The 13236-nt window shown below is 36.4% G+C and overlaps 1 protein-coding gene across 5 annotated transcripts in view; it reads right to left on the bottom strand.

Moving 5' to 3' along the window:
- Nucleotides 1-895: 895 nt before the first annotated feature.
- Adi1 (acireductone dioxygenase 1) overlaps nt 896-13236 on the bottom strand; it is a 322358-nt gene continuing 310017 nt past the window's right edge. For all 5 annotated transcript variants that reach the window (XM_067757444.1, XM_067757440.1, XM_067757442.1 and 2 more), the window contains 2 exons: nt 1418-1511; nt 896-1131 (listed from right to left, as the gene is read on the bottom strand). In XM_067757444.1, the coding sequence (XP_067613545.1) occupies nt 991-1131; nt 1418-1511 (235 nt within the window). In that variant the 3' untranslated portion in view covers nt 896-990. The remainder of the gene's footprint in view (nt 1132-1417; nt 1512-13236) is intronic.

Below are 13236 nucleotides of genomic sequence, written 5' to 3'. Positions count from 1 at the left end.
GTAACCGAGAGTATAAAAGAAGCGCAAGCTGAGGAATCAGAATACAGTTTGATTTAAACACGCTTTTGGGAAGTACGTCATATTGAAGTATAATTGTTCTACTCCCAAAGTAGTCTAAAGAAAGACCATTTTGCAATACTGAATATTGGAGTTATTTATTCTACAGTTCAGCGATACGAACGTTAGCAGAAGGTGTATAATTGTCAGAATTCCCCAAAATTCGTTACAGTATTATGAATGTGATTGAAAGGGAAATCTTGATGCCATTTTTAAGCAATTTTTTCCATTGTTGAATTGAAGGAAATGCAGCCAAGTAGCTTAAGCAAAATGTTTCTTTACAAAAAAACACCAATTTTTACAAATTTGTGCTAAAATACTAATTAATGCAATACCATAATCCCTTTTATTTGAAGGTGAAAAGTACATACATATATAAATAAGAAAAGTCATCCATAAATTGCGCAAGTATTTTTTAAAGTAGATTAAGAGTCTTAAATAGATTTTAGCGTACAATGAAAGAAGAGTTGAGTTCGGCACGGCCGGTAGAAAAATGCTTTGCTAAATAGAAAGCAACTATAGCGGATTTGTATTATTCGACAGCCTTCTTCTTATGCTCCTATGTTGATGTTGATGTGGCTCGAGTTTATTGCACATTTCGTCCAATACCATATGAAATGCAGTACTTTGCATTGTTTATATTTTGTTCCTCATTTTTAAACGAATTTGGCACAATAATTAAACTTTTAAATTTCTTTATTTTGCGCTTTCTATACAAATCATTTTCCAACATGAAATATTACTATTGTGACATTATCTTTATCATTTTTGCATATATACATATGTATAAATAGATATGAATATGGCTGTGTGTATAAAATGCAAGCTTAGTTCGCAATAAGTTGAAATAGTAAAATATTTTATTTTAAAAGAAATGATTACATAAATAAGGATGTGTATTTAACAAGATGTAATCTGTAATAACACATTTGTTCAATCATCCTTGTTTGCCAATGGGAAGCCTTTATTTTGGTTCAATAAATATTTTTGACGACATTCCATATGTTCTGCGGGCCGATTGTAAGGATGCCAAATGGGTTCACCAATAAAATATCGTTTTGCTCTGATGTAGTTCTGAAACGGAATTTGCAGTATTCGGAAAACATACCTCGAACTCCATATCGAAACCTGAGTAGAATATCACGCTATCGCATAATTTGTTATTTATTATTTATTTATCTGAGATATTAAAAAAAATAGTTAGATAATGCATTTTTGAAAACCATTCTGATATGCCCTATATCAGTTTTTCAGAAGTTTGTTAAGATTGGGCGTTTTCGAAACAGCAGCCCAGATAGGGTGATATTTCACTCAGCAGGCGGTATGATATTTTTGAACAAGTTTGAAATATTTCTAATACTTGCGTGTCCAAGGTGAATCGGTGATAGATACCGGCTGGTATAATAATCAAATCACCAGTTTCAACTGCAATACGTATCCAGTTATCTGATCCACTGCAAAAGAGTATCTTGAAGTTAAACCTATTTGACATAATTGTTTAATCTTTCTTTAAACTACCCTGCAGTCAAAAGCCAAACTAGTCAGCCAACAGTTTTGTTCACTGACTAGAATTTTGTGAGGTTATGCAAACTGTGCTTTTTCAAGTTATATGAGAAAACATAAGTTTATATTGAAAAATATAATTTTATATTGAGATAATACAATATGATAATGAGAAGTGTAACTTAATATTGAGAAAATATTTTATTTATTTATTAGTCTACAATTTAAAATTTATACAGACTAAAATGTTCAATTTACTTAAAATATGTAGTATAAGCGATATATGTAAATAACATATTTATTCTACAAATTTATAAGTAGGATAGATTATTGTGCATCAATTCTTATACGTATGCCCAAGCAGGCAGCCGTCGTGAGGATCTCTGAAGGAAGAGAATTGCTCAGAAAGTAGCTGTGTGCCCATTAGGGAAATGCTCATGAGGGAGCTGTTTACCCAGTAGGGGGCTCGTGAGATGTAATGTATGTTGTAGATGACGCAGTGACCAGTACGTTTTTGTAATATATTTATTAGGCGTATGATCTTATGACACTTTTATGTGCTTTGATTTGCCTGTGCTTGCATTAGATACGCATTTTCTAATTTAGGTTAATAGATGTAGATGACGCAGTGACAAGTACGTTTTTGTAATGTATTTATTGGGCGTATGATCTTATCACACTTTTATGTGTTTTGATTTGCCTGTGCTTGCATTAGATAAGCTTTTTCTAATTTAGGTTAAATAGTATACTTTTCTTCATTGAGAAAGACGAGTCTGAAATATCGAATTTTTGCCAGTGCTTGCATTAGATAAGCATTTTCTAGTTTAGGTTAAATAGTTTATTTTTCTTTATTAAGAAAGGCGAGTCAGAAATATCGAAATCGATGTAGTGCTTGTTGAAATCCATACACAAACAACGAAAAGCTTCATGCATTTCAAAATTAGATCTGCATGTATTCAGGAAGAGTGGTTGAAAATGTCTTGGTGGCCTCATAGGGACATTAATCTTTATCTCACTAAGTAAAAATGGGCTATTCACAATCCCTCCCAATAATTTCACCATGAACAATACACCCAACATTTCCCTACGGCTCTCAAGGGAAGGAAGGTTAATAAGCTTCAACCGGCTATTATAGAATGGAAGATTCCTTGTTGGATCCCAGATAAGTGACTTAGCGCAAAAAGCAGGAACTGTTTTTGAACCGATTCCAGCTTGTCACGATAAATCTGATACCGTGGGTCCCAAACAATTGACGCGTATTCTAGTATCGGTCGAACAATGGCATGGCAGTAAATAGTGCTTTTGTGACGTAAGGGTCCATAAATTCTTTTGACCATCGTTTAATGAAAGCTAACACACCTCTAGATCGAGTCACACAAGTTTCAATATATCTAAGTCTAGTTTGGGGTTCATTGTAACACCGATCGATGAAGCTTGTAACTTGCTCAAGCTAGTAGTCACCTATCGAATAATTATGTATCTGATATGATTTTCTAGTAAAACTCATGAATTTGCATTTGTTTAGGTTGAGGGCCATTTCATTGGCCTGGCACCATTGAGCTAAGCCATACAAATCGTTCTGAAGAAGTAGTCTGTCTCCAGGGCTTTAAATGGGTCTAAAGAACTTTACATCATCGGCGTACATTATTTAAACTACCCTGCAGTCAAAAGCCAAACTAGTCAGCCAACAGTTTCGTTCACTGACTAGAATTTTGTGAGGTTATGCAAACTGTGCTTTTTCGAGTTATATGAGAAAACATAAGTTTATATTGAAAAATATAATTTTATATTGAGAAAATACAATATGATAATGAGAAGTGTAACTTCATATTGAGAAAATATAAATTGATAATGGGAAATAAAAGTTCATATTGAGAAAATTCAAATTGATAATGAAAAATCTAATTTCATAATGAGAATTCACAAGCTTATTATGAGAAATATAAGAGAATATGGAGAAAACACAGTTTGATAACCCGAAGTGTAGCTACATATCGAAAATATATAAATTGTGTAATGGTCACCTTAAAGCTAAAAGTACTTTAGAATTGTATCGTATTCCTTTTGCAACAAAATTTGTCGCATGCGATAAAATTGCCTTAAGACGTTCTCAAACCCAAAATCACTTTGGTCACTCTGTTCTTCATTCAATCAGTAAATTGAAGAATATAATTTCGCGCTTACATGTCACTGAGGGACAGCCATCCTTAAGCGGATAAAAGTGTCAAAAACAGAAGCGTAAAGGTAGGAAGCAGAGGTTATAAAAGTGCCTTTACGGCTACAGTTAGCCTATTTGCGGTTATTGCTATCAAACCATTGGAGTGGACGGATAGCCTACAAGTAAGATGAACCAGCTTCCTTAAAATTTACAAGTTCTCCTGCTTAAATAAGGTATGTTTACTGAATTTAATGGGTTTAATTTCAATGTCCTAAAAGTAGGTTTTTCTGTCCCATAGAGCGCAAGCGGAGCAGAGCATCTTTTAAGAAACCGAAACCACACCCAACACGACATCACGTGCTTTTATAACACTTGACCAATTGGCGCTCCTTTGAACGTAGGTGTGGGTGTGGAATCAGAATGTTTATAAATAAGCGTTGAATTTATATATACCTAAAATATGAATCAGTAAATGTTTAGTATGTTCCTGGAGGCAAATGAGTCGTTATCAAAAAAAGTATGTCATGTTCTCTGAGATCTTCCAATCATATTTGCACGAAGTTCATGGTAGGGTAGAGTAAAGAACGCGAGTGTCGATTATAGTGTTAACTATATTTTTTAATAAAATTGTATTTATTATTTAAATTAGATATATTAGCATTTTTTAAATAACTCACAAGAAAATTTGCTTTTTGAAATAACATTAAAAGTAATGTAACACAAAAATACTTTACAAAATTATAGTATACTTTACACAAGTAGATAACCCCACATTTAGTCCCCCTCCAGTGAAACGAAAAAATAGTTGTTTTCAATGTTAATGTTAATTTATAATGTATTTTGTTGTAATTAAAAAGAAGTTTGGGTTTTCTGTCGTGTATATTATATAGAATTCGGAAATGTATTTTTGTGTTAATTACGTTCAAAGTATATGTTGTTATTGATGTTCTTGACAGCTTCCTCTTTTTTTTTTGGTAGGTGTTATTATTGTTTACTTATTGTACTAACATTTTTATGAATACTAATATTAGGTTGTGTTATTGCTATGGTATGTTGTCGAGGCTAAAGATCTCTTCATAGTTGTTCGTGAAATATTGTTATTTATAATGATGCGATTGATGAACCTAGGATGAGGTTGAATGATAGTAGATGGCAACTTTGTGTGCACAATAACTCAAAAACTAAAACTTGTATTATGAGGAATATATGTTCAATATATAATTGTAATGATATATAATTGAATGAAAAGTTGATAATTTTATTCGATTGAAGGTGATTTGAAATTATAATTTCAATTATTTTAATTTCAATATGAAAGTATTGACATTTGGGAAAATTCTGAGATTTTTTAAAATTGATTGTAGTAATAAGTTTGATTCTAAAAACTGAAAGTTATTTCTTTGATCTGTAGTGTTTTTTTGTGTTGTTTTCGAATTGAGGTTGTTGTCTGTATTTTGGGTTAGAATATTTCTTGCTGTTAAGTTCTTGTATACATAGTTGATAAATGCATTTAGTTATATACTGGAGAAAAAGTTTACACAGCTATCTTATTATATTTTTTTGTTCTTTAGTTTTAGTTTTATCAATAACTAGCTTTACACGGGGTACGTTGTAACACCCGAGATCGAATGAATGTTGCGTTATTTTTTCTGTTTTGTTTGTTGATACTTTAGTTTATTGTTCTGTCAATTGAATTGAATTTTGTTCGCATATTTGGTGAAATTTTCGTTTAACACCTTTTATTATTGTATCTTATTGTAGTGCAAGTGTGTACACAATATTTTTGGTTTCTTCGTTCGGTGCAAAGATGAACAAATTTTTTGGTGTTCCAACTCTGGAGCAAGCAACATATAGCTGGCCATAGAAAAAGCACGGACTGTCTAAATTTAATCCTGCAACAATAAGCGATTGTCCTTGTGCTGAAATAAGATGCGTGTCTATCGCCAAAATTTCATAATTTCACTCCACATAAACATGCATACCGTTTTCTGAATTGAGTGTGCTTTGATTCATGTCGAATTAATTGCAAATTTAAATAAAAACTGGAAACTTGTCGTTGATTTGTTATTTTAAATTTTTCTGGACGGAAATGATTTTTTATCAGTTAGAAACCGTTGTTATTGAATGATGTGAGATAAATAAAAGTCAAATAAGAAATACTTGAAACACACTCTACTCTTATTCTTATTGAAAAAAAGATTAAACATGGCAAAATCTTGTTAGTGTAACGCCATCTGTTCGAAACGGAACGCAATTTCGTACACATATCATACGGATTTTCTGTAAAGTGGTATAAATCAGTTCTATTGTAATTTTGAAAATGTTGGCTTGGAAAAAGTGCGGAGAAAAAAAATCAAGGTTGAAAAAAAAATTTTATTTAAAATTCTTAGTTCTGAAATACGAAAAGCCTTTGTCTTGATTGAAGGAACCTGTAGCCAAAATTTAGTTTTTTCACAGAAAGATGTATAGATGTTGGATGAAACTCGATACTTTTCAGACAGCGGTCACAATATTAGCAGTAAATTCAGGTTTTTTTATTTAAATTTGAATGTTTGTATATTATTATGTAGCAGAATCGACAATTATACAGTGTTACCTATATTTTTAAATACAATTTTATTTGTTATTTTAATTAGATATATTAACATTTTAAAATTTTTAAAATAACTCATAAGAAAATGTTCTTTTTGAAATAATATTAAAAGTAATGTAACACAAAAATAATTTACAAAATTATAGTATATTTTACACAAGTAGATAACCCTACATCGATCACCATCTCGCCCCAATAAGCACCTAGACATACCGATAGCTACATTAGATTTTGAATTTAGTTTACCGATCTCGTTTTAGTTATCCAGTTTGTAGTTAAGGAGTTTCTAGTTAGGAGTCCCAAAATTAAAGTTTATGTTATGTCGGCTGAGATATGGCAAAAACCGATCCTATCCCGAAACAGCTACGGTCCAGAGGACTCCCACGCCGTGACCTCTCAACTGCACCGAGTGAACAAAAACAGGAAGACCTAATATTATGTCTGCATACCTCCTTCCATTCGATAGTAGCCTCATATCTCTACCTGTAGGTATATTCCTACACTTGTGGCATTCACTCACAAAACATCACTCTCTGTAATATTACATACATTTTTGGCGCACAAAACGTGGGGGCACTAACGTCTTAAATAAATTAGAGAAATAGTATATGCAATAGTATATGCAACCACCATCTTTATTATAATTATTTATTTAAGTTCCCTCTGATAACGCATCACACCTGCTGACGTTGTTGAGATGTGCCTTGTCTAACTTCCGCTTTTGAAGATGTTTGAGTGTATAGAGTAGTTTGATAAGACTACGATGTTGGTGATTCGTACTGGATACCATGACGAGAAACTTATTAGTCTTTTCTAGCATTTCATCGATTTAGAATATAGCCATCAGCACCCGCTATAAACTTTATTTAATATCACACAATTTGTTTTGCTCGTTTGTCTTTTTATGCTTTGGAAGCATTATATTTCTTTTAATATTGCGTATTTGGGAGTTACGGGATATCAGTACTGATTGTGACTTAAATATATTTTTCCTTGCTGTGGTAGGAGAGAGTTATTCACACTGTCATAACGGCGGTTAGATTTACATGTGGCTTTGATCATCATTTTGTATCGTTCGAATTGTTGTCTGGAACTTGTGAGTATTCAAACCTCCGTCCACTTGCCGAACAACGGGAATTGTACATTTTGCGAAATCAATCCACCTCGTATCCTTTCTGTTTTAGTTTCAATAACCCAATTAAAAATACTACTGTCTTTATGTTTATTGTGTCTTATTGGTTAGTAATACTACCTTTTTTTGTTATCAACATATGTCGAACTCAAGAACAAGTTAGTTATTTGTAACAATGCCTATAGAAAGAAGTCCCCAGCAAACGCAACCGTTAGGACTTACTGTAGAAAATCAATGTGCTATTTGTAGCCAAGAAATAAATAATACTCACCCTTGTTTTTTGTTAACCTGCAAACATATTTTCCATAACGTTTGTTTAGAAAGTTGGTTAGCAGACTATAATGTTTGTTACACCTGTAACAAGGAAATTAGTCAAAAAGACTTAAAAGCAGTTGTTGCAAACTGCTCACCTGAAGCAAATCCAAAGATCCCTTTCCGTATCGGTAAGTGATCACCGAATAATGACCCGAAGTTTGACCACTGCTTTGAACCAAGCACAGACTTCACAGCCTATTGATTTACAAGAACAACGTAACTCTGATGCAAGCGCCATGTAATCATTTGCCTTAGATGCAAGCCGTAGAATTATTCGAACGACAAGCGAATGGCAGGAGAAGAGGTAGATCCAATCGATCTGGAAATACCCCAAAGAGTTAATGAAGTTGACTACACCAGAACTCAAGAAATTATTTAACAATCCATAACCCGAATTATGTCCTCTTTGAACGTGAGCAATGTGGCCCAAATTCTCGGCCAAGCTCTAGTCCAAGCAATGCCTACCTGAGATTCCCGAGGTATCATCGCCAACGGTGTTGCGGCGAAAGGTTGCCGACACAATGCAAAAGTTCGTAGATCTGCTGACGGCCTAGGAGTCGATTTATATATCGAGTAAAATCCCTTACGGAGACCTTGGATAGCGACTTTATTGCTATGTGCAAGCAAACACACATACTGTTTTCAGCATGTTACGATGCCGTTGCTTCCCTAATTGACAAATATTCCGACGGAAAGCCTAATGAAACCAAAAGCCATTGGAAACCGACGCCAAGGATATGCTATTAACGAAGCATCCCGAGAATGAAACGGCTGAAGTCGAGCTAGCAGCCATTCACAGTAACCAAGCAAAAATTAAGTGTTGGAACTGTGATGACAATGGTCATACCTGGGAAAATTGTCTAGCACAACGTCGTATTTTATGCTATGAATGTGGCGCTCTTAATGTGTAGTTTTCGGAAAACCGTCGCATGGGTGCATCCAACTCCACCCATATGCCCCCGAAAGCATAACCCGTTCACCTTTGCCTACGGTACGGAGTGAGTCGTCAACAAAAGACTCATACCCATAGGTGGGAAATAATACTGAAAATGTGCCTATTCGGTTTCGTCCTTATGAGGAACGCCTGCAAAATTATTTGCTAGTCAGGAATCGAATCGTTAATAATGTTCCTAAGTTAAGTAAGCGTAGTTTAAGAGTAAGATCTTTTTACGATTTTCAGTAACCGAAGAGACATGTGAAGCTATGCTGAAGTTTCGTTTCTTGCATTTACAGAACTAGGTTTGTTAGATACGGGAGTAAACATTAGTTGTATTGGCTCATCGCTCGCCTTTGAAAATTGTACAGGCTCTCATGAATTCAAACGGTTGTAGTCACATGCCACAACCGCGGATGGGGAAAAAGAGTCTATCATAGGCGTATTGGATATCATTATGACATATAAGTTTCTGCAAAAGCCAATACAACTATATGTTGTAGTTCAACGATCTGCCTGCTGGAGCGATCACGGGGGCAATTAGGTCGTGCCCTTCGGAAGCTTTAAACGTGATATTCAATGTTCCACCGGTAGATCTCTTTATCAAGGAAACGGCATCTCCAGCGGCCCTACGGCTTCGGGAGTTGGGCCTTTGGAGGAGCGTACATACGGGCACGACCGTATCTTGCTCAGTATTAACGACTCCCGAATTTTGTCAAAAACGGATTACATATGTCCAAGGACAGTTTTCAACACAAACTACACAATTCTCTTCCCCACAAGGAAAGATTGGAAAGATGGGGAGATCACTCAGAGATTCGAATCGGTTTCACGGACGGATCTAAGATGGCTTGCGGAGTGGGAGCGGGAGTATTTGCGAATGTCCCGCCCACGTCCGCATGTATGCGGCTTCCCGACTCGGCAATCGTGTTTCAAGCTGAGATTTTCGCAAGAGGCGTGTAAAGCGTTAATGGAAATCAATGATAACGGTAACAGGGTAGCCATTTTCTTCGATAGTCAGGCGGCTCTTGGGGCCCTCGGGTCAGAGGCGATATCATCAAACCTGGTTGGGCAGTGTAGGGGAGCCGGCAGATCCTTACCCTGATATGGGTGCCGGGGCATCGAAACATACAGGGTAACGAGATGGCGGATGAGCTGGCACGGTGTGGAGCGGCTCTTGATGTCTCAGGAGCGAAGGAGGTCATTGCACCCCTGGGAGTTATCAACAGTCGCATCTCCCAGCACTGGTTGAGTGAGGCCAACAATAGGTGGAATCGGTTGCGGACCTGTAGAGTTTCCACGAGCATGTGGCCATTATATACCGAAAAACGATCTATAGCTGTCCTTAAGATGAACAGAAGGGATATATGTATTCAGAGTAGTTGAAGTGCTCACAGGGCATTGGACAATTGGGGTACATGCGGCACGGATGGGAATGGAACACAATACCTCCTGTCGCAGCTGCAAGCGTCCGGAGGCGTAGGAAACGCTTGAGCATCTGCTATACGAATGCCCAGCACACTGTCGAAGCAGAATAAAGTTTCTTGGAAAGCCCTTTTTCGAAAGAATCCCAGAACTCAAGGATGTTAGGCCGGGAGAGCTTCTAAATTTTATAAACTATACGGGATAGATATAGGGGGACAGGTTTCCCTGAGGTGCTCGAAAATGTTTATTAATCTTCTTACAACACCCTTTCATTGGTTAACTCACTAGTTTGTGATATCAAAACGGCGCATGAGCGCTAATTGGAGTCGATTGGGACTCGCCACTCCAACCAACCAACCAACCAACCATATGTTATGCCTTCTAAATAAACTCATTCTGGGGCTTGACTTTTGGTGAACCTTCGGACTTGATCCAAATGTCATATGCTTCTTGGAGCAAAACCTTGATCCCATAACAACTGAAGAACTTAACTTTTACTCGCAGAGGTTTTACCCTGTAAGTCTTGCAGTGGAAAAACTTCTATACAAGGAAATTGACCGCATGCTTGAACTTGACGTGATTAAACCCTCCGAAGGCGCTCGGAGTTCACCAATGCGATTTGTTATTAAGTCCAACAAAGTTCGCCTGTGCTTAGATGCGTGTAAGCTTAACGATGCTATAAAAAAGGATGCTTATGCATTACCTAGTATCGATCGTATCTTTTCTAAATTACCTAAAGCAAACATAATTAATAAACTTGATTTAAAGGATGAAATTGAGCTCAGTTCAGAGTCCAAACACCTGACAGCCTTTACGGTCCCTGGTCGTCCATTATACCAGTTTAAGGCAATGCCGTTCGGCCTTCGTACTGCTCCATTGACCATGTGCCGTTTGATGGACAATAATATTCCATCTGACCTTCGATAATTAGACGACTTATGTACTGTGCCTGAAGATTTTTCTTCACATCTTGCTATTTTAGTTCATTTCGCTGAACAGTTTCGCAAAGCCAATTTAACGCTAAACCTTTCCAAATGTCAGTTTTGCGTTACTGCCGTTAATTATCTAGGATATATCATCGGAAGTGGAGGTATATATACAGAACCTGACAAAATAGCTTGTATGTAGGTGCGAGGATTGTATCGCCGATTCATCCATAACTTCTCCGAACTTACGTATCCTATAACGGCAGTGCTTTCGACGCAGAAGTTTGAAAAGACATCCCATGCTCAATGCGACATGAATCAGCTTAAGCAAATTCTAACCTCAGCCCCGGACATAGATATGGGATATGGGACCATTAGTAGACCTCGAGTCAAATGCATTTGATGATGATACATACACAAACCTTAAAGAAAAATTTGAAGAAAACAAAGATAAGTTTTCCGATGTAAAAAGAACATTCAGTCTCCCACTCCAAGATAGAAATTCCTGGAAATTATGGATTCCAGAAAGGCTTCGAACCGATGTTCTCAAGCAAGCACATGACAGTTGCACTTCGTCTCATGCCGGCATACAGAAGACAATTGAAAAGTTAAGAAGATATCTCTTCTGGCCCGGCTCAACAAAAGATGTACGAAATTATATAGGTCAGTGCGAAACCTGTAAAGAGAACAAAGTCCCGAATGTGACTCATCGTTCTACCATGGCAGCGTATAACTCGAGGTGTAGACCGTCCGAACGGCTATACATTGACTTGCTTGGACCGTATCCTCGTAGCAAAACCGGCCATTTAGGATTACATATGGTACTAGACCACTTTAGCAAGTATCATTCGATAGAACCCCTAAAAAACCATACGTCAATTATAGTGCAAGAATTCCTTTTGAAAAATATATTTCACAGCTTCGGTGTACCCGAAACAACTGTCAGTGATGATGGTGCGCAATTTAAGTCCAACGAAGTCAATGCCTTCTTGACAGAGCTAGTTATCAATCACGTATATACAGTAGACTGGGTCGAAAAAAAATTGCTAATGTCCGCCCCTAAATTTAAAGATTATGCTGAGAGGGTTTCGGAAGAAAAAATTTTTTGTTTTTTATATTTCGAAATACAGCCTAAGAGGATTTTTCGTTGTAACTTGGTTATTTGACGTCCGCTAGTAGTATGGAAATGCGGGTTCTAGCCCAATTTTGTATGGGAAAAATTATGCAAGGAAAAGTATATACACACATACACACATATATGCTAGGTGTCGCATCCGTTCTTCCGGTTTGTGTTCTGGCTAATCTCACCTCTGGACGATCTATACACCGCTAGGTCTCGCATCCGTTCTTCCGGTTTGCGTTCTGGCTGATCTCACCTCTGGCCGATCTCACCGCTAGGTGGCGTGTTCTGGCAGATCTTCCGCTAGGTGGCGCATAAGAAAAAGCTTAGTGGTGTATAAGAAAAAGCTTAGAGCTTTTTACCTTTAGCAGAGCTTTGCCGTAAACATGACAGCATATAAATTATATATACATATATATATATATGTATATCAACAAACCGCAAAATACATACCGACACAGACACACCCATCCATATACATACATTTAGATAAGGGCTACTTGTCTCAATGTATATAAGTTGGACATCTTTTGAGTAAAAAATGAGGATCGTTAAATGGGGGCCACTACATTTTTAAAGGGCCGCAAATTTTTAAATGTCCCCTCATATTTCTAATGAGTCCTAGACTTCACCCGAGCCATTTTAAAGAGTCCCATAGATTTCTAATCGAGCGACTGCTCCCCAATCCCCCCACCCCCACACCAATATGCATCGGTTTATTGTACAGAGTTGACACTTGTTTCAATTGAATCGCTATTAAATTATTAGAAAATTTGCTTAGACTATGGAAATTTGGTTTTGCTATTAAGACCCTAGTACCTAATTTTTTCCTATCTCTTCCCCCAATACTAGTATTTTCCCAATCTTGTACTAATAATGAAGGAATTTATTGGTTTGAGAGCAAAAATGTATTTTATTCACATCGATCAAGAAGAAAAAGAGATTAAAAAATTAAGGGTGTTAAACAATGTGTTACTCTCAAACTTTCTGCAAATGATTTTAAAAGATGATTATTCGAAAAGAAATTGTACTTTGACTCAATGTATGTTTTTAGATAAAAAGCTCATGAATTG

Source organism: Eurosta solidaginis, chromosome 5 (assembly GCF_040869045.1).
Source record: "Eurosta solidaginis isolate ZX-2024a chromosome 5, ASM4086904v1, whole genome shotgun sequence".
In the NCBI taxonomy this organism is placed as follows: Eukaryota; Metazoa; Arthropoda; class Insecta; order Diptera; family Tephritidae; genus Eurosta; species Eurosta solidaginis.
This window is presented reverse-complemented; position numbering and strand designations above follow the sequence as displayed.